General features: G+C 49.0%; 8 protein-coding genes across 8 annotated transcripts; 4 read left to right on the forward strand and 4 right to left on the reverse strand.

Moving 5' to 3' along the window:
* Positions 1-875: 875 nt before the first annotated feature.
* On the reverse strand, positions 876-1,832 carry EDB91DRAFT_1171949 (uncharacterized protein). Its single transcript, XM_041320241.1, has 4 exons — positions 1,603-1,832; positions 1,317-1,421; positions 954-1,296; positions 876-897 (listed from the first exon to the last, which is right to left on the reverse strand). The coding sequence occupies exons 1-2, from the start codon at positions 1,768-1,770 to the stop codon at positions 1,317-1,319; spliced, it is 273 nt and encodes a 90-aa protein (XP_041170170.1). The 5' UTR covers positions 1,771-1,832; the 3' UTR covers positions 876-897; positions 954-1,296.
* A 2,108-nt stretch (positions 1,833-3,940) lies between these two features.
* On the forward strand, positions 3,941-6,001 carry EDB91DRAFT_158823 (uncharacterized protein). The gene is made up of 15 exons (XM_041326267.1): positions 3,941-4,284; positions 4,343-4,352; positions 4,406-4,425; positions 4,493-4,525; positions 4,575-4,671; positions 4,730-4,764; positions 4,819-4,846; positions 4,900-4,932; positions 4,983-5,056; positions 5,109-5,190; positions 5,241-5,318; positions 5,367-5,477; positions 5,536-5,576; positions 5,629-5,654; positions 5,709-6,001. Exons 1-15 carry the CDS (start codon positions 4,228-4,230, stop codon positions 5,857-5,859), a joined length of 876 nt encoding a protein of 291 aa, XP_041170171.1. The 5' UTR covers positions 3,941-4,227; the 3' UTR covers positions 5,860-6,001.
* A 2,506-nt stretch (positions 6,002-8,507) lies between these two features.
* Positions 8,508-9,518, reverse strand: EDB91DRAFT_1087690 (uncharacterized protein; the record flags this gene model as incomplete). Its single annotated transcript, XM_041316266.1, has 6 exons — positions 8,508-8,602; positions 8,679-8,736; positions 8,895-9,023; positions 9,119-9,194; positions 9,227-9,258; positions 9,351-9,518. The coding sequence occupies 6 exons, from the start codon at positions 9,516-9,518 to the stop codon at positions 8,508-8,510; spliced, it is 558 nt and encodes a 185-aa protein (XP_041170172.1).
* Positions 9,519-10,508: 990 nt separating this feature from the next.
* EDB91DRAFT_158916 (uncharacterized protein) lies at positions 10,509-11,894 on the reverse strand. Its single transcript, XM_041326268.1, has 7 exons — positions 11,806-11,894; positions 11,625-11,729; positions 11,521-11,569; positions 11,367-11,467; positions 11,144-11,228; positions 10,777-11,095; positions 10,509-10,722 (listed from the first exon to the last, which is right to left on the reverse strand). Exons 2-6 carry the CDS (start codon positions 11,680-11,682, stop codon positions 10,882-10,884), a joined length of 507 nt encoding a protein of 168 aa, XP_041170173.1. The 5' UTR covers positions 11,683-11,729; positions 11,806-11,894; the 3' UTR covers positions 10,509-10,722; positions 10,777-10,881.
* A 1,088-nt stretch (positions 11,895-12,982) lies between these two features.
* On the forward strand, positions 12,983-16,420 carry EDB91DRAFT_1240044 (uncharacterized protein; the record flags this gene model as incomplete). The annotated part of the gene is made up of 8 exons (XM_041321953.1): positions 12,983-13,012; positions 13,077-13,142; positions 13,190-13,362; positions 13,419-14,706; positions 14,776-14,947; positions 15,164-15,245; positions 15,301-15,437; positions 15,489-16,420. 8 exons carry the CDS (start codon positions 12,983-12,985, stop codon positions 16,418-16,420), a joined length of 2,880 nt encoding a protein of 959 aa, XP_041170174.1.
* A 4,024-nt stretch (positions 16,421-20,444) lies between these two features.
* On the forward strand, positions 20,445-22,228 carry EDB91DRAFT_1240045 (uncharacterized protein; the record flags this gene model as incomplete). Its single annotated transcript, XM_041321954.1, has 10 exons — positions 20,445-20,557; positions 20,614-20,676; positions 20,751-20,754; positions 20,792-20,965; positions 21,021-21,103; positions 21,170-21,279; positions 21,328-21,482; positions 21,544-21,738; positions 21,798-21,856; positions 21,913-22,228. 10 exons carry the CDS (start codon positions 20,445-20,447, stop codon positions 22,226-22,228), a joined length of 1,272 nt encoding a protein of 423 aa, XP_041170175.1.
* A 412-nt stretch (positions 22,229-22,640) lies between these two features.
* On the forward strand, positions 22,641-22,940 carry EDB91DRAFT_1008718 (uncharacterized protein; the record flags this gene model as incomplete). The annotated part of the gene is made up of 1 exon (XM_041312370.1): positions 22,641-22,940. A coding segment is annotated over one exon (300 nt), but the record flags the coding sequence as incomplete, so codon positions are not given.
* EDB91DRAFT_1270646 (uncharacterized protein) lies at positions 22,656-27,081 on the reverse strand (the record flags this gene model as incomplete). Its single annotated transcript, XM_041324567.1, has 18 exons — positions 22,656-23,286; positions 23,341-23,599; positions 23,657-23,825; positions 23,880-24,003; positions 24,050-24,319; positions 24,374-24,480; positions 24,536-24,714; positions 24,768-24,836; positions 24,891-25,312; positions 25,368-25,533; positions 25,585-25,735; positions 25,782-25,871; positions 25,922-26,043; positions 26,097-26,255; positions 26,309-26,364; positions 26,552-26,712; positions 26,759-26,925; positions 26,985-27,081. The coding sequence occupies 18 exons, from the start codon at positions 27,079-27,081 to the stop codon at positions 23,067-23,069; spliced, it is 2,988 nt and encodes a 995-aa protein (XP_041170177.1). The 3' UTR covers positions 22,656-23,066.
* Between the last annotated feature and the right edge of the window lie 46 nt (positions 27,082-27,127).

The following is a 27,127-nucleotide window of genomic DNA, read 5'->3' on the forward strand; positions in this document are numbered from 1 at the left end:
ATCCATCCTATCGATACCCTCTATGATATGTACCAGCCCGCCAAAAGATATTTTTTCACAAGTTTGAAACCTATTTCTATTTTGACCCTATAAATTCAATGCATTACATGGTTATATCCGAACGCAATTGCAATGTCTGATGAATCTGAACGAACTTCAAATGCATTATGTACATAGCAATATTTGATATATCAGTACACTAGCCTAATGCCTGACTATAGTCATATAGCAGTCACCATGTAGGAATTGAGTTTCCTAACATTGCCTTACATTGAGACCTTGCACCGGATACATGTGGCAGGTATGGTAGCTCCGACATAGCCATATATAGCCATGTCTGAGTTGTGTAATTTTGGTGATGGCGGTGGTAGACAAATTAGGAAAGGTTTAGGGTCTGCGTAAGTAATTTACGAGAGGTGACCGTTAGCTCAAGTCGACATCGACAACGACTTTTTAGAATTGAGCAGCCCTACTGGCATGAGATCAGAATTTGAAATTCCCGCTACCTCCAAGCCTCGGCCCTGTCCAGCGTGTACACAAATACAAACACCTTGGATAGTAGCAGCACCTAGTACGGCAGCTGTGTACTCAGTGCCCTTCCAGCGAGATGCCCGTAATACTTATCCGTGCATCTCTCGCCGGAGAGGCTACATAGTAACGATGGGCATTCGATCTAACCACGAGCGGACTTGAAGCAGGCGTTATAGTATGGAATGTTGGTTAAAAATTAACTTCATCTAGCTCTTTGGCCCTTGGAACCTCGTTCTCTCAGCAAGCTCTGCACCCCTTGCCTTCGGAAACGCGAATCTGGAGCAATCCAACGTCCCCCTGCGAGCATTACCAGGCCCTAAAGGAACAAGCTGGATATATGGGAACTCGACGGATATCTGCATCGCGGTACAGTAATCTATTACACTAGTAACCATCACCCTGTCTTCATTGGAATTTCACAGGAGAGCCCAATACCTCACGATGAATCCATCGGCGAAAAGAGTGAAGGCCAGCGAATGAATATCATGCTCTGGCTAAGTAGAACTTCCGTGACGACGTACATCAAATCTAACAGTTCTATCAGATCCGAGTCATTACCTACTCCCACAAGTGCCGTTTCTGGTCCTTGAGCTTTTTCAAATCGACAACGACGATTTTCCATATATACCACCATCTAGTGGGGTCGTGAGAACAGTGGAGACCAAAAATGCATCCATGGGGCCCAGTAAACCTATGACGGGAGGAGTCGTGGTGTCGTCACTGGCCTTTATGTTCAAGCACACAACGAGACTACAAAATTCCGTCGTAAGTCCTTCAGTCATATGCTATGTATTCGAGTGTTTGAGATTTTCTTTATCCCAATATTTCCATTGCTCAAGCAGAGCAGTTTGTTCAGAAGCAAGCACGTTGATAAACTCAGCAAGAAACCACTAGCAACGCCATCAACCATACTGCACCGACGCGAGAGTAGAAATATGACTCACTGTTGTTCACTGTCGCGACACGCCGCTCAGTTATACGAACATACCGCGACGAGCTACCACGCCGGTAAGTCATGTGGTTAAATCCATGTCGCAAACTACTCATATTCACAGTGATAACGTCATTTACAATGTCAGCCTCCGATGTGCAGTGCATGCCAGCGCAGCAGTCTAACCATTTGCAATATGTGGGACAAAATTTTTTGTTGCTGTCAGCATCACTGCGGCTGTCAATGGGACTGGCAGAAATTGACGTTGTCAAAGCAGCAAGAACGGCGAGGACGAATGAGAAACGCATTGTTTGTGAGGATGTGATGTGGAGTCAAATAAATGTGAAGGGACGGTAGGAAGACGGCTTGCTTTTATTTTTGAATATTGTTCTGGCAGAACTTCATGGCGATTTAGGAAGAACCTATCTTACAGGAAATACAATTGATCCTTCCTTGCATCCTCCTAAGACCTTGAGAACGCTACCCTGTGCGGACAGACCCTAGAGTTCGAATGCTGAAATGCACTTATCACTACATTCACAGGCACGCCGCACGGACTCTACGTTCATACAACACAGGGAAGTGTCAAGGTGTAGTGCGCCTCATGTACTGTCTCTCACAGTGGTCTAACGCTAGCTTTCAGATGCTGCATGAAGTGTTATTCGGACTGTGGCAGTCCGTCAAGCCTCGTCTCCCTCACCTCGTCATCGTCAAGCCCCAGCCATACTACCATGTCAAGCCCCATCTACGCTGTATCATTACCCATGCTCCCGTCACGGTTCGTCTGTGCGGCGTCAATGTTTTTCAGCGCCGCGTCACGACCGTGTCAGGCTTGACACATACCATCACTAAGTATGCCACGTCAGCACCACTGCCCGCGTCACACCGACATCGTACTGAATATTGTCTTGAGTGGATATTCTAGGCATAGCTTGCATCAGAAAACCTATAATATTTGCTTTGCAGCGATTTGTTCTGGTTGCGTGCGTTTGTTGCTAGTGGTGCTTGTCGTCATGTACACAATATCATCAAGAACGTTACCCTGTCACCAGAGTTCGAACGGGTAAGAAAAGTTGTTTGAATTTTGACTAGAGACTAAGGTTCGCGATATAGATGCTATCATTCCTCAAACCTATCATTAAGCATTTTAGCAAGTCCACGATCAGCGCCGCATACCTTCTAAAGAAGCGTTGTGTTGATGACAATGACGAGACTGTGAAGGCCTTTCAAAAGATCGGAAAAACGAGGTTTGGAACTCACTGGTCAGCTGCAGCACAACTGTCACTCCGGCAGTGTCTCCCAGACATACGAGATCTCGTGGACAATAAGGTTGTCAAATTCAAGGCAGGTACTTTTCATTGCAATCTTATGCTTATATCCGCATATATTAGGCAAATACGTCTACTTGGAAGGACATTTAGTAACTGTCGAAGGCTCTTAGAGGAAGGAGTTAATGAATCGAAGTCACTTTGTAGCACCGCGTGCGTACATTTTGACTCGTGATTCTGGAAATCCCATTGATCTATTTATCTTCAGCAAGACCTTAATGCAGTATCACGTCGATGTTGAGCTGAGGCGTCTTGTGGTAAATGCAGGTTTTTTGAAGTTTCTCGAATGGTTCGCTGGGGTGATTCAAGGGTGTGGCACCGTATCAAATGGCTGTACGATCACCCAATATGGAACTTTCATAGGGTATATGCGCGTGCGTTAAGCCTATCAGTCGCCCTCACCTGGGACGGAGGCAAGTTGAATGTTTTAATCAATCTCCCAAGTACTTACTATTAGTCTGATTAAGGTCTGATTGCAAGTCACGAGTGGTACCACATCGTCGTCTTAACGATACACCAAACCTATATCAATTTGGATGTAACGCCATCGATAGGAGGATATCTGCAACGCACTTCGTTGGTAGTAGTAATACGGTACCAGGCGCTATGCTCCTGTTATTCGTAGATGGAAGTCCTTGATACGTTCGCAGCGTCGCGGGGCAGTACTAGTGTCTCCCACTCGAGATGTTCCCTAACGTGTTGCGTGAACCCCAGTTCATACTTTGACCCAGTGAACGTGACCGGTTATCTGCAAGGCTGTGTTTTCGAGGCGTTTTCGACGTCGGAATCGCCCGAAAACAGGTTTCAACTTTGATCACCCTGTCGGACAAACAACAGGGACGTTAATTATTAGGGACATTCAAAGCTGTGTTTTCGAGGCGTTTTCGACGCTGTTTTCAAATTTGTTTTCGACCGTCTGCGGAAACAAACTGATTTCGACGACCTATATATCTTTCTGTTGTCGATGTTTGCAGGAGTGCAGACGTCCCCCAGTGACCCTACATCCACTAGGCTAGCGCTGGGACGGGACGCTTCGAGGCATGTGAACCGCCACTCACGTCCCTACTAGCGCTAAATGAATTTCAGTGATGGCACGGTGCGTGTGTGAAGGATCAATGATTTTCATCGTGACGACGACAAGAGTCAACTTAGACATCAGACCCCAAGCATCAGATAATCGACGTACATCGGGAAGCTGCTGTTCGTTGCTCTTCAACACATCTTTCAAATTCAAACCATGCTCGATTCCTCTGCATCTCTGTTCGTTGCTTGCCTATCCTTCCTGATCCTTGTTGCAACATTTGAATATGCCTGCCAGGCAGACACCGTAATTGTGCGACACAGCCGTCAGTTGCACGTGCTTATATTGTGAAGCAATGCATAAGAAGAAGCGCGCTACGCGACTTCTGATCCCACTTACTGCTTTATACGAACCTGATGAGTTACGCTACTGGTACTGCTTTGTATGCCGATACTGGCACTCAGACATCCAAGGTGTGCGACGGGTTTTCGATACGTTTCAAAGTCTCTAATTCACTCCTGATTCACCTAGTACTTCAATGGTTTGTAGTCTTGTCATTACTTTGTCGAGTGCTGTCTGACTAAAATAACCCAGTGGGAACGTTTGCTATTTTAGTGAGTGCCTTGACTGAGTCGCTTCTCGCGGGTTATGTGATGCTAAATTGCTAATGTACTTACTTAGGTTTTTGACTACTGTATTACTCTGGAGGCAGAGGTGTGTTCGGGTGGGCATATCACAGAATCTTTCAATGACCTTCCGAAAGTCGCAGTGGGTATGGCACCGAAAATGGACGTTCGTACGATTTATATTCACCGTATCGCGATACCTGCCATTTTTTGGCATCGGCATGACATTCACGGGTGAGCTACATGCATTTATAATCTGCTTTTGTGACAGTTTCTCATGGCCCATGGATAGCTGCGCTTCGGACACAATACTATCCCGGTGAAAGTGTGAGTGATCAAACCCCTTCCTTACATGCGCAAATATTCAAAAAGGCCGGGCAGTGTGTTAAATTTGGACAAGCGTCCAACGGTTAGTATGCGCGGCTCCCTATACTTTGATTTACTCATCAATCCTTTATTCAGTGTTGCACATCATCTGCATTATAGCCTCAGAAGGTGTGTCATATCTTGAATGAGCTGCCAAAATAGACATGTTCTTTCTGTAGGATTGCTAATAACGAGGATTTACGCTTCCTGGGCAAGTAAGCGTCTACTAACATTCCTACTAGTCTTTCCCGTGGTAATTTTTTTTTGCCATCGCCACGAGGACCTGAGTTGACCCAGATATCCAGGTTTGTTTCGTCATCTCTTATATCATCTCAGACACTCCCCTAGGAGTCTTCAATTCTTCGAACACGACCCCAATTAACCTACGTTTGTGAATCCGTCTTAATTTCCGTAACCGTGATGCTCACGGTGTACAGCGAATCCGGGCGGCTGTCTTTTTGCGGGCGGGAGAAACAATGTCTTCGAGTACGCTGCTTTGTTACTCTATGAACTGGGTCAGTTGTCTCGTCTCTCGAGAATTCCTTAACTCACGCATGAGTCAGTCCTCCTGTGCTTGATGTTGTTCATCAAATCCAGAAGGTACAAAAATATCGTCGGATTGCTCCCAGAAACCTTTTTCAATGATTCAGTGAGATATATGATTTGCATTATGAGTAAGATGACTCTGTCCGTAAGACTGGCCCGCATGCTGATTTCCTACCTCTTATCAAGTCATGTCTTCGTTCAGTATCATCCTCACTATGAGTCCTCCGGTGCGTTGTAGTACGCTTGGCTTGACTTCTATGCACTCATCGTCGAGCACAGATTACATGGGTTTCTATCACAGACTCGTGAGTCCAACAACCATGATTGACGACATCTGCAAATAAACATCACACCTCTAGTCCACAGATTGTCATCCACAGTATCCTCGCCTCTCGTATCCTTTTCAACCTACGAGAATGTGAAGGACGTCTACAAAATCATACAACGCTGGCGGAAGTATCCGAGATGCAATTTGAAGGTCAGCTCTCGATGTCGAGAGTCGAGGTTTGATGAACGTTGCATTATGTGTGTAGTGCAGGGCTGGAACTGCATGAATATCTCATGTCGTATATTAATTGACTTTCGAACTGTGATGCTTATTTATCTGCTCGGGACATCACTTCTGGTACATGTTAGTCAGACCTCAAACAGTGCAAGCAGGTGTTGAGTCGCGCTCCACTCAGTAGCAGGTACTCTATAGCAAATCATACGACTTGGACAGGCCTGAGTTGAACATGCAGCTCACTGGACGGGAAATACTACACAACTTTCAGAGACAGGGCTTGGGGAAAATGCAGCTCTCGTAGAGAAGGAAGTCGTGAAGATAGGAATGAAGGAAGCAATGCTTACTCGATGGAGGAATTTATTTTGAGTTGAGGATCCACTCACTGAGGGATGGAAGTCATCACCGACGCTTCGGGTGCAAGATACTGATGGACGTCGTTTTTAGTCATCCGGATCAGACTGGCCAGTGTTTCCCTATGGTCTTCGTTGGCTGTGCTCGTATATGTCAGAGGGACGCATGAAGCGGTCAGAATGTTGGTACCCACTGGAGATCGCAGCGTGGGGTATATCAGGCACATGATGCCCTGATTTCGAAACAAAGCCTTCCGTGTATGTCGTCAGCTTTCCACGTGGTCTTGTGAAGGAGGCCTTACCAAACAGCATGCGGCTGATCTTTCAAATCAGGCATGTTTCTCCGACGTTCAATGAAACCTCGGACTACGTTCACGTTGTCTTCTTCACCCGGTTCGAACCCTTTGCTATTGTGGAGAACAAACTTGTCATTCTGAGGCGAGGTGAACTCGTGGTCGGTGTCAACCTCGCCCGGCTTGATATGCAGAACAAACTATGGAGACATCATGAGTAACGCTCCGTACGTATTGCGGTGTCGCGAGCAGCCAAGCGTGTCCACTCTGAATGCATGATTTATCAGAGAGGAGCCTGCCGATTGGAAGCATTGTCAGTACCAGTTTGAGATCCACGAAAACCTGATGCCTTTCCGATCACCAGAATTCGGAACCTTGGGAGCCTCAGGTGTCAGTCTGGGGAAATGACACGGCATGGCGATCTTGACTCACCAAGGACAAATATGAATGATTTCGTCAATGGTGGGATGAAGCTCCAGGTTATGAAGATGCAAGCTGCTCATCCTGCTTATCTACGACTTAGTAGACGTGTTTGAAACTTGATGTAGTCTGTGCATATGTGGCGTCGAGTCCGTGAGTGACCAAGGTAAGAGCGCAATGATTACTGCTCAACCTTGTCTCTCGGCTTCTCCCCTTGTACCAGATACGCGGAACATGTCTTCGGTATCAAAATCAACGTCTTCCTGCTCGATCTTCATTCTAAGCCATCTCTTGTACCGTACATGTAAGGAAAATAAATCCCCAATTAAAGCTCCCTATGATAAACACACACAGCAATTCAGATGAGTGCATTTGTCCTGGATTCCTCGTGAAGTTCCTACAAGGGTAGAGAAAATGTCTGTCGCAACGCATTTCTTGCTTCGTGTTCAATTGGCCTGTGAGATTTGCCGATCCGTAGTAGTAGTACTACTTCAGCAGACTCTACATTATTTCCCGACTTACCGAAATCGACGGAGACACCTGTTCAATAGATTCAGTGGGATTGACTATTGAACTGATGTGAGAGATACCAGAGATGCTAAGAAGACAGGGAACGGTCGTAGTGTGGTGAGCATTGGCCATACTGCCAGTGATTCGAGTTATGGAACACAGGGAAAACCTCTCCTCCACGAGGAAGCATCACGACAGATGTATCAAGAGGTTAGCGCAGGCCGTATGTCAGTTGCGCCGAAGTAAAGTATCCTTGTGAATGCCTCATGGTGCACCCAGTAAGAAAATGGGTCACAGTGAGAAGGCCGGCAGCTTAATTACCCCTTCCATGACGCAGCTGGGCCATCTCTCGCATATGAGTCATGTGATCACGACGCGGTTCCTTCCTGCCGCTACTATATTTCGCGTTTGCAAGTGCGCTTTTGCCTTGGGGCGTGTACTGAATTGTTGCCCATTATACGCTCCGCATCCTTGCAAGCATGCATATGGCTGTACTTCTCTCTCTCTCTTTTATGACGCATCCTGGTCTTTGACGACGTCTCAGTGCCCTGCCTCCAGCACGGCATCGATCTGCCTTCACCTTTGCAATCCATGTCCTACATGGGCTCTCCATGATCCTGTATCTTTCCTCTTAACTATAGGGTGCCCCTCGGTTCACTTGCGGCACGTGTGCTCTGTCATTTCCCGGCGATACTGCCGAGCAGGCGATTCTGTCTCTTTTTGCTATTGCTCTCACGTCCCCTCATATGCAGATGGGCCCTGGCACGTTGTTTGCTTCTGATGGGTCGCTCTTACCACCTGCCTCGGCCTCTTTGATGACCGCACTAGCTACTGTTACGCGTGCGGTTGCTGCCCCAATAGGTCCTCTGACAAACATGCCCCTCACCGTCGTTCTGCTCTTATTACACGGCAAATTATTGGGAACTACTTATTGCAGCCATACTAATTGCTCGGCGTCTGTCTCCAGACATCCACCTCACCCCGCTCCCTTTGCTGCTAGCTGGCCAGTTCATTAACTCCTTCGTTGTCATCTCACTGTGCTGGACACCAGCACATACCCCTTGACTTCACGGAGCCTGCTCAGGCTAATGCTATTGCGGACTCTCTTTTGCACAGCACTGCCGTCTCCTTCCCTGGATTTCTCGATAAGCATGCGTTTTTACCATTCAACACGGCTATATTGAATCGAATCTCAACACTTTTGTTGAGCGCGGACTAGACAAACCTCATTTCCGACCTGCACAGACTTACAACCGTCATCGCCTGCCAGAGCACCCGTATATGCGGGCATCCAACACATTCTCCGCCGCTATACATACAGCCATACGCCAGTTCGCTGCAGCTTGACACGCGCGACGTTCGCCATCATCGTATTAGCGATACCCTAAACCTGCGTCAATTTGGTCGTAGTGTCATCGAGAACTCGCATTATGCTCTACCTTTGAACACATTCGTCGTTGCTCACACCAGGCAGATGTGTGCCTTCCCCTTCTTAGACTTGATAGCCTTCTTCAAACCGCCGACAGTCACCATCCTTTCAATTTTGACAGGAATGACGACAGCTATCCCCACAGACTCGTATTCACAGGCCCAGCGCTGTCGTTTATCAAACAGCGCACACAACACACGTATGAGCACCGCTCGTATTTTCTGGTGGCACACTTACTCACAACCAACTCACAGCAACAAACCTCGATGATTATCCTATTGCTTCGTCTTCTACGTGCATGAATACTGCTTCTGTGTCCACTACCGTAGTCGCGGTTCCTATTCCAGCATCGCTATGACGCCTCACGGACCATCCGGGGAGGTTCAAAATGCCGCAAAGGCGCTGGACGCGATGCATGTCAGCCATGCCACGTTCTGTCCCTTGGGGGTGTACTCAAGATGGCAAGTTCCGACCGCTGTGGAAACTCCGCTCACCAGTGGGAAGTTATGCATTAGACCCAAGAGGAACGCGTATAGTAAGACCAAGCCCCAACTCCAAGGCGTTTCCCCCGCCCATCCGTGGAGCTCGCACCACACAACACAGCACAACGCGCGGTTCCTAACTCCGTCATCGTTCGTTTCGTTTAACCTTCTCATGATCATGATCTCGGTGTAACCAAGGTGTAACTAACATACCTACAAAATGCTACCTTTCATCCCGCCATCCACACATCCTTATTCAGGACAATGCTTCAAGTGGTTAGGATCTGACTATGGCCAAACTCAAACTGCGCCATGCTCGTTGAGGAGGCGGGTTCCGTTGTCAACATTTGGTTCCGAGCGCTGTGCTGACCATTTTGGGCATGTCAGGGGGGTTATGTATCTGCTCCCCGTGCTGGAATCCTGAGCCGCACACTATACTTAATGGCATTTCCTCGTTCGTGAATGCAGGGTCCTACTTGGATCACGTATGCACAAATACTCGGTTGCGCGTGCCCCTCTTCGCCACTACTCATGAGCCAATAGATGAGTCTTTATTTCGATTGGATTGTACCGAACCACGATGCATGTGTATAATTCCTCCACGTGCTTTCTTAGATCAGGTGGTTCACTCGCACGACTCACGGTACGCGAGCAAAACCTTCGAGTGGCCAGACACAGGTCACAGGTTGTTACCTTTTGCCAGCGATCGATTCCTTGACGAGTCTTTTAATTTGATATTCACGATACGTGTCCGACGAGTCACTCACGGAGCTCGAGTCATACCTTGCATGCACATAAAACATCATCTTGAAAGTCGCAGGCACGATAGCTGGCGTTTATGCGCTCGTTCCCAACATTTGCCGCGATTTTAACTTCCGTTCCTGGTTCTTCTGGTGAGAAGGGTGTTTACCAAACACCGCTCTTCGAATGACTTGACCTTGACTCTGAGTGATGTGGGGTTCTTGTGTTCTTCGGACACGAGTTTTGAGCGCTGACTCGGGTGTGGTGAATGCCGCTCGGCAGGATGAAGGTCTAGGCGTCGTACCATGTGCAGGTATTTTTCAGGGGCTGTGCTCGTCCTCAATACATATCTGAGACTCTGAAGTATGTAGATACCGTCATTGGACGAGGCGCGGGTGGAGCAACTACTTGGTACGGTAGTACCTGACCATGGGCATTTATCATGCACGGTGGAGATAGCTTATCTCATCACAGTTCAGAGTTTTTGGTGTAGTAGATTCCGCTTTGTAGAATGAAGGTCTAGGCATCGTACCATGCGCCGACGGGAGGAGGGGCTGTGCTCGTCCTCAACCACTAAGTATGGAACGCGGATGGAGCAACCGCAGTACTCGGAAATGGGCGTTTATCGCGAACGGCGGCGTGTCTTAATTCCAGTAAGTACTAGTACGAGCGAGGCTTTGGTGTAGTACATACTTACCGAATATGTTGCAGGTACAGTGGCGTGATATCTGACCAACCTAGTTCAGGGCTATGTCGTTGTTCTTGGTTCTAGACCTAGAAGCCAACAGCGAACATTCATGATCTACCAGACAAGAATACGATTCAGAAGACGTCTATATTCATGGCGACCCCCTATCTTATGTACTGCCGCTGAGATGACCATTAATAACTCGAGTATGTACGTTAATGACAGGTTAATGATGTAAAATACCGCAGTGCGCCGATCCTGATCGAGGCGAGGGGTTCGTTGATCATCATTGCAATTGGAGATTGATGTGATTGAGTTTGGAGAAGTGCTGGTTGTGAGTTAGTCGTAATGCTTGAGTTTGAGGTGGAAGGGAAACCTATGTAGCTCGTTGGGGATAAAGATAGTTGTGCGCTCGTGATAGTGGAGTATTGATGACGAGGTCGTCCGGGTGTAGTAAATAACTACACATAATTGGGTGCAGATAGCACGGGAGAGTCAGTCAGCAAGGTCTGTGATTCGGTGGCGCTCGTAGGTCCATAGATGTACTGACTGGTTCAAACGTCTCTGAAGAACGATAAGCAAACTCAAAGGTAACTCACAAGAAACCGAGCGAAGAACATATGCCGTACGGTCAACGTACAGTTGGTGGTTCGTAGACTCAGGTGGTCGTACTACTCCACATATGTACGTGTATCGGAGACTATTTTGGTAGTGAGTTTCCCAAGTCCAAGTGAGGATTCTTGAATTACTTACCAATGAGGGGCTTGAAGGGTCGCATAGTTCAGGCCCCGTGACGAGTGAACTGTGATGAGGTGAATGGGATCTGTGTCTGATTGGAGATATGGGGAGGCCCTGACGGTGGCGGTACGGTGTATGAAAGGCGGAGGGGCGTTCCCCCACGCAGATCGTGATCATGATCGTGGTTCATACTACAGCAGCGTGCGAGATTGAGTGGGGAAATGCTGCGCTGAAAAAGCTAAGGTATGACCAGGCCACTTGGTCCGCCCGAAAAAAGACTGAAGATAGACCACTACTCACGAGGTTCACGGCAAACAGAAAAATCTGCGAGGGGGGGACGGTGATGTACCTCCCCCTCTCAGCGTTGTTTAATGACAGGTTCAGACAGAGGGGGGGGACAAGTGATTTTTACGAAGCAGCAGCAAAAGGTGTTATTGCAGAAGAATAGTGGACGACGTGAGAAGGTCATGGGACTAGAAAAGATGCTAGTGGCGACGTTGATGTGATAGAGGGTAGAATAACGATATGCATGACGAACAAAAAAAAGTTGATGGACACCGTGAGGAAATTTACGGCCGAAAGAAGAATTGTAGGAGAAGGAGGAGTGAGCAGAAGGAGATGGAGAAGGACGGAGAGGCTCGGCCGGGGGGAGAGTGGAAGTTAAGAAGAAGAAGGCCGGGCGCTATGCGGCACGGTGGGGCTTGAGTTGAAGGTGATTCGAGGGGACATTGAGCGAAATGACCGCGGGAGGCCTCGAGGCGAGTGCTCGAGTGTAAGTTGCTTCTGACCGTAAAAGGGGTCAAGTACAGGGGTGTTACTGAAAGTGGAGGTAGATGATGTATCTGATGGAGGCTGTGTTGTATTCGTTTAATTAAGGATCAAGTCGTCCGGGGAACCGGGATGTAGGGCACAGGGTGTTAAGATTGGGTTTATTGTGGAGGAGATGAAATATAATGAACATGTGTTGTGGTGATGGAACACGAGGCAACGTTCGGCGTGTACTTATAAGTACTAAACGGGGATTTTGACTTGAGAAGAGAAGCTCGAGGAAGTACGATGCGACGTAGTACTACTAACGACGTCGTAGTAGTAGTAGTATTCGAGTAGAACGGGTGACTCGGAGCAGTCGGGTAAAGGCGGTTGTATGCAATGAAACTACTAGTTGGCAATAGGTTGCAATTGATTCAAATTGGATACCATTGGACACGTTGTCGAGGCACGGATACCGGTACGATGGCAAAGGAGGGGTCGCTGAATTGTAAAAAAAAAAAAAAAAAAATAACAAGACAAGTCAGAAATGAATATTTGATGGGCCTCGTGGTAGTAAGTAAGCGAAAACATCTCGTAAGCAAAGCCATCAGACTTTTACGCCTGCGTTTCCCGTTCCAATCAAAGTCTTCTTATACTCTGATCAAGCAATACAGAACTTGACGCTTTTCAGCCTCGTTGTGCCTCCTCTGGACGTTTACCAGAGTCCATGCCATCCATAGTCAACCTCAAGTTCAAGGTTATATTTTTTTATTATCTCCTTTTCATTTCCTAAACCGCTGACTCGCATATTCCTGTGCCAGGGTAACAAGTCGTTTGTTGCTTTTAGCAACTTGAGCGACACCGAGTCGCTCACTAAAACGTGGAAGGTATGCCCTATCTAATCTCATTTTACTTTCACTCACCCCTTTCATAGGTATGCACGAAAGTAGCGTCCTATCTCGAGCAGGGCCAACGCCTCGAGAATTTATCTTGGCGTCTCTGGCACCTCCAGAACCTCATGGTCGATACCGACAATGCCAAATCCAAGCGTGAGTTCAAGAAACTCTCCAAGAACATGGGCGACAAACTCGACAAGGAAAAGGGCCGGTGTGTACTCCTTTATGACTCCTTACCACCACCCTTACCCTAATCACCCTATACAGCGCTATAGAATCTCTCGAAGCACCTGATTTTAAACGTAATGCATCGACCGATCTCATCCGTCAACGAGCAGTCGAACGCGAACGCTCCCGAGAGGCTTCCCAGAACGCTCGTCCCGGAACCATTAAAAGAATGCAATTTACTTTCAGCGTTGACGCTCCCCCCGGCTCTTTCCCTGCAACTTCTTCTTCTTCCTTTACCTTCTCTGGTGAAGGATCTACCCCCACGAAGCCTGACCTGAGGCCTAGCGCCGAATTCAGGGAGGGTCGCAGGCGCAGGCGAGGTGACCCTTCCTCTGGCACCAACCATGGCTCGTCCGACGCCGCCTCTACGTCTAACACAAACGACAACGCTTCTTCCTCGATGAACGACCCGTCTTATGAACGATTCGTCGCCTCCTACGAAAAACTTCACTTCCCCCCCATTTTCAGCACTTCCTTCGGCCCCACTGCCCTCCTTTACTCCACCCCCACCCTCACTAACCCTATGAGTTACGGGGAAGGCGTAAGCGGTGGCTGCGCTACCGGCTTCAGCATCTTTCGTCCTACTATCGAACTCCCCTTGGACGAGCTTCTTGAGGGAGACGAGTTCGACGGTGAAGACGATCAAATGGCTGAAGCACCCCTTACTTACCCCGAGGACACCAAAGAAGACGGAAACGACCAGGGCGATGTCGACATGCGCTGTGACGAGTACAACGCCGTCCCTACCCAATCCGAGGGTAGTTTCCTCCTTGATGCGTCCACCGCCGCCGCTTCTTCTGACCAGCCTCAAGATGTCCTCATGAGCGACTCCCGCCAGCCGCAACCACAACAACCTACCCCTGACCCATTCCCCCAAGTCCCTCAGCTTCCCTCCCACTCGCACACTCACGCCCAATCCCACCCGCGCACACGCGCCAAGGACCGCTCCGGCAAGAACACTCCTACTCACCGCCCGGTACTTACTGTGCAGACTTCTGCTACGAAGAAGACTGGTAAAGCAGGACGGCGTGCCTCTACGAGTGTGAAGAGTCCTGCGTCTGCTGCTACAGCCCCGTCCGCGGTCAAGCACACCGCTGCCGCGACGGTGAAACCCGTTGCTGCTGCTACGGCAGCTGCTTCCGCTGGCCTCAACCCGTCTCTCCTCACCCTTGGAGGCACCGCGCCTGCAGGCGGGAAAGCAACGCTCACTGCACCCGGTGGCGTGAAAGCCGAGTGCAGCAACTGTGGTGCTACTCATACTCCGTTGTGGAGGAGGGGTCTGAACGACGAGTTGAATTGTAACGCATGCGGTCTTTACTGCAAATTGGTAGGTTTCCTCTCATTTGCCTGCGTGTTTTGAAGTTGAACTTATGTGAACGCTTTCTTTTTTTTGCAGCATAAACGCCCCCGCCCAAAGTCTATGCGCGGGAGTCACGGTGAGGGACGACGCGGTGGGGCATCGTCCCTTGCTTCTGCTTTGTCTGCGCTTGCCTCTGCTGCGCTGCCTTCTTCTTCGGCGACGCCTATTGGGGAGGTGGTCAGTCCTGCTGCGAGTACAGTCACTGCAAGTGCAAGTGCGGGCCCAGGTGCAGGCTCGAATGCAAATGCGAGTGCAAACGCAAGTGCAAGCGTGGGTGCGAGTGCAGCTGCGAACGCAAATGCCAGCGCAAGCACGAGTGCAAGTGCGGGAATGGGCAGAGGGGAGCCTGTAGAAATTATCGGTGAGTGGATTTTCGGGTAGTACAATATATTCAAGCATAATTCTGACTTCTTTGTATCCGCAGGCAGCGCGCAGTGCTACAACTGTCATACGACTGCAACGCCTCTGTGGAGGAAAGATGACGAAGGGAAGACCGTATGTAACGCGTAAGTACCTATTCCTCTACCCCCTTCGTATTCACGCTTATGCCTCTGCTCACAGATGCGGTCTTTACTATAAACTTCACGGCTCCGCACGCCCAATTAGCATGAAGTCCGACATCATTCGGAAACGTTCTCGACATGATGCACGAGCGCAACGCTCTTCCCTCACCGAACTCCCTAATGCCAACACGCCAGGTACACCATCCGAAACCCCATCTCAGACTCAAACACCATCTGCGTCCCCAGGCGTCTCACGCCGCCCCACGCCGTCGCCGTCGCCGATCTTGGCGCCGGACAGCACGACGCAGCCCGTTGCCTCGCACAGCATGAGTGCGGGGATGGGCGCAGGCGCAGGGATGGTGGGTACGGGTATGGGAGGGAGCAGTGAGTTGATGGGCGCGCTGGGAGACACCTATGCGGTGTATAACCCCTTCCCCGGACCTTACCACCCTGACTATCTCAGTCAAAACTGGGTGCCGCCTAGCATGGCGGGCGTCAGTGCTGGTTCGAACGAGGCTTTACCGTTTGCTGGCGTCGATAGCGTCGATGGAGAAGCGACCTCTAACTCGTCTTCGTCCAACGCCTCTCCCAAAACCAGCAACGCTAACAACGGGAGCAATGTTAGTACTACTTCGAATGCAAATGCCAATACAACTGCGACCGGTCGTACTGCTAAACGTCGTCGCATGAGCACTGACAGCGTGTCAGAGCCACCGAGTAGCGCGGTGTCATACTCCTCCTATGGAGGAGACAGTTTCACGACGGGGTCGGGCGCAACCAGCGCTGGGGCTTCTTCGTCCTCGCGACGAAGCAGCATGGACTTCCCGTTCTTCAGTCCCTACACTGTCTTCCGAGGCAACGGTAACAACGCATTTTGGCACCACTCGAGCGGCGGCGCAGAACGTAGCCCACAGTTTGTGCATCCCCCGATGTTGCCCGAGGCCGCTGGAGCGTCGGATGGGCATGCGCATGGACATGGACATGGACATGGGCGTGGGCACGGACATGGTATGGATTTCCTGCACCCGCCGATGATGCTTCCGCAGGAAGAAGAGAGTTTGTTCGCGACGTATTTGCATCCGCCGATGATTCTCCCGCAGGAGGGTGAGCAGGTGCAGCATGGGTACGAGTATGGGCAGGGGGAGTACTATGAGACGGGTGGGATGCAGCAGTATTAGCCTCGGGTTGAGCATTCCATTCTGCTCGTCTTAAACGTCTTTCCCCCATCCACGTCTTCCGCCTCGTCACCATCAGCATCAATATCAGCATCGCATCTCCTTTTGACGCACGACTCTGCACGCATTGACATGATCCTACGCCATCTCACGACATCTTTTCCTCTGTCTTTTCTCATTTGCAAATGTAGAGTGCTCGCATCATTTCGCATTCATCTTTCTCTTCGAGAATCCTTTGCTCGTGTTTTGTTGGTAACCTGGTTGGCCTCGGTTCTTCTCGCCATCTTCGTCTCCGTTGTCCTCATCAACCTCCTAATCATCGTCGTCATCATTGTTTCATCTCTGTCTCTGTCCTCTACACTCCGGTACGCTTAAGGCACTCGCGCGGCTTAGACTCTTAGAGTCTCAATACATAATCTCATTCAACTCCCCTGCTTCATTGTAATCAACTCTACTACGCGAGTCTTGTTACTGGCTGACATGAGTCTCATCTGTGACTGGTAGCTAAGGGTTTGCCCCGAATCCGTTCCGTTGTACTACTCTCATTCACCCTTGTACTCCTCCCTTCACCCGTGTTCTCCATCTCAAATCTTACATTCATTCCCCTCTTCCAAATCTCCCAAATAACCTACGTTTTCTCTACCCTTTCCATCCTCACGCACAGCCGTATATATTTTTGGAAGATAGCTCGTTGTCATATAGCAAGTTTTTCGTCAGTCGTTGTTTGTATACTTACTTACGACGTACGTACATAACATCGCGAAGGGCTTCGCGGATCAAGCCCCCCAATGGAGATGGTTCTATCTATGTCTCGCTCGGTACTCAGTTTTAGTTTGATTATGATTGAAGTTGGGGTACATAAGCTTGGCGGCGGTGGTTCTCGTGCCTCTAGTCGACTCGCTTGTGAAGCGGGCGGTCTTATCATCATATCTCAGGTACGGGCTGGTCTTGTGGTCGTGCTTTTTAACGCCATTGACAGGACCACGGCATACGGTCCTTCAACCCAACGTTTCTCATTCGAGGGGTAGACCGAAATACACGAGTTACTCTCCGCCGGCTCAATAAAACGTTATAGAACTGAGAAGTATGCCCGACTGCGAATGGAGGAACGCACGCGCTTGCCCATCACGGAGGAGGGGCAACCGGTCCGTGTCATTGGACAAATACAAGCTCTATGTTGGTCAATGCTAAGAATTCGCTGCCGCTGACCAAGTACGCGAAAGTTCGAGTATGAAAATGGCGACATCCCCTGCGGAGGATTTAGATCGTTGGAGCATCGGCTCGATATCATTTGTATGTCGCACCCGTTTGTGCCGCGGTGCTTCGTCCTGGGATGAAATTGTCATCTACCTATCAGCGGTTTTTCTTTGGAAGCGGGATGAGAAGCTTGAGTCGGGTAAGGACAGGGTACTTAGCTCGGGATTGACCCCGGGGAGTACCGCATGATGATCTTTTCAGATGTCATGATCAGACAAGAAGAGACCTCAAAGTCAAGCGACCCCTCCATAGTAACTTCCTCGTAACCGCAACCGCAACGAACAGAATTCCAATGCATTCGGGTGTGGAGAAGATGATGTATGATACGTCCGGAAAGTTCCTATTCGCGAACTACACATGAAATCCCTGGACGGTCGGGTATTTTACGTCGATTAGTATCTGGTCATTGACTCCATTTCACAGGGAGCGTCGACTCTGGCAAAATTGAGTTATGGTCGAGTGCCTTCTCGAGCATGATTCTGGAGCTATTACGCAGAGATCACTCATTTTGAGTTTAGACCAAGAATGCATCAAGAGAATGAACATCATGCCTCACGTGAACCTATAAGTATTTGGAGGACCGAAGGCAAGGTCCAATCAGACATGCTGTTAACGTCGATCGTATGTTCTATTGAATTTGACAGTACCTGCGCCCAAGACGCCGTTATCAATTTCCGCATTCATAACAAGCGTCGAAATCTCTGAGGGGGGAAGGACGAATCGAGAACGTGCAGAGTGGGGTTATTCTCGTGACAGAGATGCGATCGCCTTCTTCGAGGTATGTAGATAACTGAAATGAAAGAGACCGGAGCTGGAGATAATCACGTGCGAAAGATAAACATGTACGAGGGGCGAAGAAGTGTGGACATGCACTTTCAACGAGGCTGCGTTAGCGTTTTTGTGTTTTGAGTGTATGTCAAATGACAGCGCATCCGACTGCGATGAGTGGATGAAAGGATGAGGAGTTCGAGGTCCGTTCGTAGTGGCCTTGACATTGCGCCAAGCACAGAATGTACGAATGTTCTGTAATGTTACAGAACTTTGAACAAATTGGGGAGTATTCCAAGCTGCTGGTTCACGACTCTTTTCCGCCGCGATAGAGCCTTGCGCAGGCAACTCGCTCGACAAATTGGACATTTTGTCCACAATTCTTTCAGGCATCACATGTCTTCAAGTTCGGTTTCGCTAGCCCAACCTGCGGCAGCAATGGATCTGCGAGGGGATCAGCGTTTTTTTTTGGATACGGCTCAGTGTTATCATCTGTGCCTGACGACAACTGAACAATTGAAGATCGAGCAGCGACCGAGCTCTTGAGGATCTTTGGTTGCCGAAGCACAAGGGTCCGAGAGCCGTACAGGAAGACCGGGTAAGAATACCGACACTATGCAATAGTTAAGACATAAATACCACTAACCAGTTCCGATATCTCGTGGCTCACCGGATGTTCGAAATGCTCGCGCCATGCCTCCTGTGCTACAGTCCTAGACGAAAAGTAATTGTAGAACCAAAGTCGATCGCTTTCAAGTCTGTTCTGGAAATGACCGCCATTGGGTTCAAGACTGAAGTTCTCCTGCTTCTGAGTTGCCGTTATCAATTTCCGCTGACCATCATTACAAGCGTCGATATCTCTGGGAGGCAAGACAAATCGAGAAGGTGCAAAGCCAGAGCGAGCTATTCTCGTGCCAGAAATGCGACTGCCTTCTTCGAGGTAGATAACTGAAATGAAAATATGAAATCGGAGCTCGAGATATCACGTGCGACAGAAAGTCACGGTAAACACACATTTTCAAATTTCAACGAGGAGCGTAAGTCCGACTGTGGTGGTGGATGAAAATATGAGGAGATTGAGGTCCGTTCGTAGCGACCAGCCCAGTTCCTAAAGCAGCTTGGTACAACAAACAAGGCTTCGAGGAGTTCTTCCGCAATGCTACGGAATAGCATTGAAGGGATTTCTAAGCTGCTGGCCCATGACTCCGCGGGTGACCCTTGCGCAGGTTATTTCGTCAACAAATTGGGCATTTAATGTTTTTTGAAGCGTCACATGTCGTCAAGTACGCCTTCACCAACTCAACCTGGATAGGGCAGCGCCAATGGATCTGCGGTCGATGGATCGGGATTAACTCCGTGATGTTCTTCTCCTTACGATCCTGATCAAAACAGACCAGCGTGCCACGGGCATCAGACAGTGATTGTAGTGAGCGTTTTGTTTGGATGCAGATATCGTCCGTACTACCTGCTGAGATTGAGCTTTCTGAAGCGGGATAGGGCCAGGGTGGCTGCAGGGAATCGGGATCGAAGATTCAATCCACACAGGTAGAACAACCCGAAGAATGCTGGTTTCCCCTTGTAGCCGATTCGTAGGAAGACGGTTGTCTCTGACTCGCTGAATCCTGTGGGTTCGTTTGACTTAATTTGCCTTGGTGTCTGAGAATGACTCGGATGATGGACAGGCCTTGAAGGACTCCGAGACTCGGACGTAGGGATTTAGCATAGTGTATTTGACTTAGAGGATTTAACTAGGACCGTACTAGTCAGTTGGGAAACCACTTGGGTGGTATTTGCTGCCCAAATTGCTTGGGTTTGATTTGAAGACACAGTGCGTCTATAGTCCATACGAACGGATGGCTTAAAGGAAAAGTCATTGCCAGTGAGCCGAGTCGCTGGTTAAGGTAAAATACGTCTCAAAATACTTACATCATCATCATCATCATCATAACTTGACAGTTCATGCAAACCCATGACGACTAGTCAGTGCGGCTCAGAATATGGGATGGAGTGGAAGCCTCCTCAGTTTGACGTTTCCTACCTTCCAGACTCTGTCCTCACAAATAATCTGGACGTGGATCCTGATTTCGTAGACAATTTCGCTCGTTCTGCTAAGTGGTACGCCTCTCAGTCAACGATTTTGAGCACCATTCATAAACGTCGCATCACTGAAGGTGTGCCGATGGATCCAGCTTCCTTGTCCAGTGCGAGAACAGAGCATTTCAACTGTTTAATACGTGAGCATAACATTGTTGCCGTTCGGGTCAATTGGTACAATCTCAAATACAATTCTGAAGGTCAGACGTTCAAGGTCAGTCACGTTGTGCATAACCTAACTCTTCACCTATCAAGCATTCCGAAGCCACACAATTCTCCGTTCATCATACCCGTACATTCTCGCAGTCCTCAGCGATTGTCAATTTTGCTTGGTATCCTGGGGCATCATCCAGCAACGCTCCAGCGTTCTGTTTCGTCGCTTCTGTGCGTGACTGTCCGGTGAAACTTCTTGATGCCTCGGATGCAAGGGTAGTGCACCCACTATTTTTGTGCATTTTCGTTGGACCGCTGATCGACTCACTAGCTGAGAGCCTCGTACCCAATTGTTGATCATCGCGAGAGGTTCATCGCTCCTCATAGTCTCGCGTTCAACTTGACAGCAGACAAGTAAGCCTTTCATGGAACTACGGTTTATGTTTGATCATGATTGTCTTGGGAATTCTCCACACCAAGGTTATACTGTGGTTTTGAAGATGCCATCGAGATCTTTGACATTCAACATCCTGGGGAAGGCGATCGGCTTCCGACCATACCTTGTAAGAAAAGTAAGGATGGACTTAAAGGCACGATGTCTGATTTGGTACTTTGGATGAATGCTCACTGAAATTCAGGCATCATATCCAGTATCGCTTTCTCCTCCTCTTACGACTACTACGCGATCGGCAGCCTAACACCTCCCTCACAAGCAATGGATAATATTGCGTTGTATTCCGAGTCGAATAAAGTAGCCATCATGCCTATAGGAGGCACAAATGCTCAGTCCGGAGTTACGCAGGCATGTTTAGATCTGAAGCATTAGTAGTTCATGCTGAGCTCATTCCCTACAGCTGAAGTTTAATCCGACGAAACCGCATATCCTGTATGCTGCATTTCGGCGACATGATGAAATATATGCCTGGGACCTTCGCAGTGATACATCTGTACCTGTACAAGTCTTCAGGACGTCCCCTGATTCTCGGACCAATCAAAAAATCGAATTCGACATAGACTGCGCTGGGAGATGGTTAAGCGTCGGTGATCAGGTACAGTACTTTCCCAGACGTCGGACATTCAGGCTCCCTGGCTAACAATTTGGTGATAGAACGGATGTATTTCGATGTTTGACCTTGGAGATTCGGACGAATTGGATTCTGAACAATCGTCAGAGATGTCACTCCAGAATATGACCCCAAAGTTGAATTTCAGCGCACATGGAGGCCAGTATGCCAGCCGCTCATGCATATTTCTCCCGTGACTAATTTGGCGACCAAAGATGCGGTGGGCTGCGTGGCTTTTCAGCCCCTGCGTTCTAACCTTCTATCGGCATCTGGCTCACGCCATTTTGATGGGGGCATGGAAGAGGTTGATTCTGATAGTTCTGACGAGGAGCATTCAACAGACCAAGAGTCGGATTCTGAGAGCCAGAACGTGATCACTAAGTCGAGGCGCCGACGGCTTCCATATGTCAAGGACTCGTCTCTGAAGCTGTGGTCTTTCGACCCAACGCGGGCTGTACATCACACACATGATTAATACTTGCTTTGAGGCGTCACATTTGACTGTGGATTTTCGTGTCTGGTTAGTCCGAGTTGTGAGTATGTCTTGTGCCTGCTCAGCGAAATGCTCATGTAACGCACGCTTCTTGAGAGCCCCTATAGCGCACGCCCAACCACGAACCATTACACACTCAATACACGCTATCTTCTTATGTTGCCTCAGCATATTTTCGATGTGTTCACTAGTATTCCGGCTGATATCACCAATGAAAACTACTACAGTGGGGCATACAACACGCTTCTCTTCGCAGCGTTCGGGTTATTTAGACCACGACTGTTTGATTTGCCCATTCTATCCCCTTACAGATGATCTTGCTGCAGCCATGTCTGATACAGCTACCTTCGTTGTTAGAGTGCACCGGCAGCCTTTTCTCTTCCTCGTCCTCTAGCTCCAGTCCCCTGGTCATATTAACCTCCTGTTAACCAGGATTGCTGCAGATGAGAAGATGAGGAAGATATTTCGTAGTCTCCGTCCCGAAACTAGGGCGCTCGAACTTCATGACATCAATGCCATGGGACAAAAGCTTGCTTTCTATTGGATGGAGACAAGCAGCGGCAGTGTACTCCCTGATCGTGTTCCAATAGCTGGGGACGGGGAGGTAGACACAGTTCCAGACGATAGGTGGGAGTTCGACATCACGACGGAAGCTGGGCATCAGCAGCTTATGGCAGTTGTGGGTGATGTCAAAGACATAAATGTGAGAACTCACTGTTGCATTCACTGCGTGCCGCTTGTGATACATTCTCACCCATCACGCAGGCGGTTAGCCAACCATATAATACAGAGGAAGACACCAATCGAACCACATGTTCAATTACAATGCCCTTGAATCTACGGGACTGACAAGCGTCATCTTAACCCGCCCTCTCTGAGTATTTTTATCTTTCTCCACCTCGATCCTCACAGTGACCTTGTCGAAAACGGATATCGTCACATCAGGTCGCCCAATATCAGATGAAGGGACGCTGATGGTGTAGCTCTCCGCATCAAACTGCGTGTCCCGCTTGAACATGACCAGACCCTCGAGTCCAAGCCTAAGGAATAATCGGTTAGCCACCTTCAAGGATTGACGACGAATGGGGACTCACTTGGACACGAACACCCCGAGACCATTCCGGAATGTCCTAATGACAAAGGCATCCTCGGTTACCTCCTTTTCCCTCTCATTTCTGCCTTTGAGGGCCAGGCCAACGTAGAACTCGACACTTGCGCGACCTGCCATCTGTGCCATCCGATGCCGCCTGTTCACAACTTCCATGATGCGCTCCACGTGCATTTTGGAGTGAAGAGACGGATGCAGTGGTGTATAACCGATAGCGGCTGCGAGCTGGCGATGCGCAAGGACGTCTGAGAAATAGCTATGTAAATATAAGGAGAGGAGCGAATATTGTACAGGATACGTACCAGCATAGCGACGAATAGGACTGGTGAAATGCGTATAAATCGGGCTTGCAAGACCGTAGTGCGCAAACGTATCTCGAGAGACACTGCCGGAGCTGAAATATTCCGCAGACAGCATACACCTTGTCGCCATGATGCGCACCAAGGTGTTGAAAGCGGGTTCTTTTGGATCCTGCGGACAGTTGAACGATCAACATAGTCGTAAAGACGGCGGGGGATAACGCACTATGCATTTGTCAAGGGAATCCGCTAGCGCACTCGAGCTAGAGACATCGAGTTTGAGTCCCTTCCGCTTTTGCAAGATATCTTGCAGCTTCTCGAAGTTGGTATGTGGTGGTGGCAGATGCCGTCTGTGAAAGGTTGAGGAAGTGCATGCAGTAAACGAGAGAAGCATACCTCAGGACCGCTGTTTGCGGGAAAGACTCTTGAGTCTTTCTCGCTACGCTGGTATTGGCCAGTAACATGAATTCTTCGACCAGAGAGTTCGTCTCATGCAATGCTTTCTGTTCCACATCTACCGGATCGGACGACTCGGAGCTGTCGAGGTGGATTTTGACCTCGGGCGATGCGAGGTTTAGTGCACCAGCCGCCATCCGCTTGGCTTTTAGCTTCTGCGCAAGGGAGTTCAGCAGCCGGATGCTTTGCGTGAGCTTGTCATTAAGTTTTCTGCAGTTGCGTCGTCAGCATTGCAGAAAATAAATCGAGAGGTGTCTCGCTTACGGGTCATCTTTTCGAAGTTGCGCCTCTCCATATTCGAATGCAGCTTTAGATGCGATGACCGATTTTGTGAAACGAACATCTACTATTTCAGCATCTTCGGTTATTTCCTATCAGAAGTTCGGTCGATTACCATAGGAAGCACACCATAAGAAATCGTCTCACCCAGATGACTGAGAACGCCAGTCGCTCAACATGCGGTCTGAGGGAGCACAGGTTCGTGCCAAGAAGTGCGGGCAACATGTCGATGCGCTTGTCAACGAGGTAGACCGTAGACCCACGGGCAGCAGCCTCATTATCCATCGCAGTATCCGGGTGGACAAAGTGAGACACATCAGCGATGTCTGTCGACCATATGTGAGGTAGTCTTGAAGAGCAGAAAAAAGAAAAAACTTACGAACGCCAGCTTCGATGTTGCCATTCGTCAGGCGACGTGCGTGCAAGGCATCATCGATGTCCTGACAACCTGGTGATCCAAAAAGTCAGTGTACCTGTTTACGCAGTATTGAACAAGTATTACCTGGGGGATCTATACTGCAGATAATGAGACCTCTCAAGTCTGCGCGGTCTCTCCACTCCGGACTCGCGGCACTCTTAGGCGGGACAACCCATTGCTCGCCTTCTGGCGGCAGACAGTCGAGAATCGCCTTTCCGAAGGGCCTATATGGCACCTCAAACTCCAACAAGAGACTCTCTTGCTCCGCCTCTTTGCTTTCCGCCTTTCCAAGCGCACGGACAAAATGACCCTCCGGATAACGCGAAGTAACATCCCATCGATCGATTGTTACCAATATTTTATTTCCGACGAGTGATGGCGCCTGGCGCGTACGTAGGCGGATGCGAGGGAGAAGTCTCGAAACCGGAGTAGCAAACACCGTTTGAAGCCCGAGCGATGTAGAATTACTTGAAGTGAGACTTGTAGAGTCGATGTGACAGACATATCTATGTCCAAAATACGTGTTAATCTATTGAACATAGAAACAGGAGGGAAACGTACGCTCTCCAATTGCGCTTAATGATCCCAACCACTCTACCAGTCGGTTGCTTCTCTGTGGGAGCCTTTTTCGTATGTTCAGCGCGAAGAGCCTTGGATTCATGTTCGTGCACCATCAGGTCATCGCCCTCTTCCTCCGAGTCCTCCGCATCGTCGTTTTTGAGTGTGGCTAAGGAGAAAAATTAGCATTCAGCCGGCCAGTCTAAGTAAATTGGCTTGCCTTCCTGGTCAATGACCTCGTCAGCCGGTGCTTTCCATTCTCTTTCATCGAACACTTCGACCACTACGACGTCCCCCTGAACTGCTCGGTTCATATTTTCCCTGCCCACTAGAAGGACAGGTTTCGTAAACGCGGGTACAGGAACGGTACCCTGAAAAAAATGAGCAAAGGTCCGAGTAGGGACATTCATCGCATACCTCGAGGTAGTTATATTGGTTAGCGTTGAAATGACCTTGATGAAGTTGACCAGCTTTGATACCAGCCAGGAGGGTGGATGTAGAAAGATACTGCAAAGCGGTGTAAGTATCGAGAGATAGCAGATACATATTGACCGCACATCAGCATAGAGCGCAGTACGCCCGGCAACGGCTCTGGTCGGCTCCAGTTCGTCTGAGCCAGTCGCCGAAAGTAGATCGAGAAGTTGATTCGAGTTTTTCATACCCTCCACATAGCTGCGCACTTCAAGACTTGTGTAAGAAAGCAAGGAAAAATATACATCACTCGATACATACCTGAAATGCACGGGATTCTGTCCTTATCTGCTTTCTGGCGATTTGCAAAGTCATCTGTGATCAAAACAACCTTGGGTAGCGTTAAATTTGGTTGACCGCGGATTGGAGGATGTGCCAGTGTTAGATGCGCGTTGTACCATTCTGCGGCTTTCCTGATCCCTACGTAAATTTTGTCGGTATACCCAACGATGTAAATCTGAATATACACGAACCTCTATCATTTCGGTCATTCGGCGTCTCGTCTTCTTCTCGCACGATAGCAGTCTCTCTACGACGGGTATATCAGCAATAAGCGACAGTTGGAACACCCCAGGAGAATGTCAAGATTGAAAGATGATGGAACAACGACCTCAAGATCAAACACTGAGCATAATTCGGAGCAATGGAGTCGCGGAACAACATTATGGCCAACCAACAAAGCGATGAACATGGGTGCATTTGGGAAGATGACTCACGACCTGAACTCGTTGTAAAAGACCCATACTTTATGTTCGTCTGTTGTTGTGAGAGCCTTGAGGCGACTATACAATGGTAATGAGCGGTGACGAACTTCCTCCATGACAGTTTGTAGGATGATGATGGGGGCCGTGAAGTAATTGGATTCGATCAAGTCCATCTGTAAGGTTTTAGCGCAGTACACGACCTCGCATTCATGTGCATACCTGTGCAAGAAAAACATTAGTATCGGGCAGGATGTAGTGCCCAGTGGGGAAAAGTTTGTGGGTGGTGTCTCCAGAACGCGGAAGGACGGTCTGCGCTGTCGCATCGCATGCCCTACAGCTGTCAACACCACAAGATATATCGTCTCGAAGGTACCGTTCGCGTAAGACTGAGCGGAAACAGGCATGAACAGACGGAGTATCGTGACGAGATAAACTTGTGAGATACCTTTCATAACTTTTCCTCTCGCGGTCTTTTTGAAGAACATCCGCTGAGTGATGACAGCTTCCTCCCTCGGTCGCTTGAGAATCGTAATCTGAGGCATGATGGATGTTTTAAGACTTTGCAAGAACCAGCAGGATCCTGGATCT

This window comes from Suillus paluster, assembly GCF_016628075.1.
Source record: "Suillus paluster strain FC165 chromosome Unknown EDB91scaffold_143, whole genome shotgun sequence".
Taxonomy (NCBI): Eukaryota; Fungi; Basidiomycota; class Agaricomycetes; order Boletales; family Suillaceae; genus Suillus; species Suillus paluster.

What these genes read in the sequence shown, in the direction of transcription:
- EDB91DRAFT_1171949 (XM_041320241.1), bottom strand. Translation starts at nt 1,770, where the DNA reads ATGCGTTTCTCATTCGTCCTCGCCGTTCTTGCTGCTTTGACAACGTCA. An exon ending in GCACATCGGAGGCTGACATT is followed by an intron (nt 1,422 to 1,602) that starts GTAAATGACGTT and finishes TGGCGTTGCTAG; the next exon opens with TGGTTTCTTGCTGAGTTTAT.
- EDB91DRAFT_158916 (XM_041326268.1), bottom strand. Translation starts at nt 11,682, where the DNA reads ATGATCACGATCTGCGTGGGGGAACGCCCCTCCGCCTTTCATACACCG. An exon ending in ACCCTTCAAGCCCCTCATTG is followed by an intron (nt 11,468 to 11,520) that starts GTAAGTAATTCA and finishes CTACCAAAATAG; the next exon opens with TCTCCGATACACGTACATAT. An exon ending in ATCCCCAACGAGCTACATAG is followed by an intron (nt 11,096 to 11,143) that starts GTTTCCCTTCCA and finishes ACTCACAACCAG; the next exon opens with CACTTCTCCAAACTCAATCA.
- EDB91DRAFT_158823 (XM_041326267.1), top strand. Translation starts at nt 4,228, where the DNA reads ATGAGTTACGCTACTGGTACTGCTTTGTATGCCGATACTGGCACTCAG. An exon ending in TGGGAACGTTTGCTATTTTA is followed by an intron (nt 4,426 to 4,492) that starts GTGAGTGCCTTG and finishes GTACTTACTTAG; the next exon opens with GTTTTTGACTACTGTATTAC. An exon ending in TCCTACTAGTCTTTCCCGTG is followed by an intron (nt 5,057 to 5,108) that starts GTAATTTTTTTT and finishes CCAGATATCCAG; the next exon opens with GTTTGTTTCGTCATCTCTTA.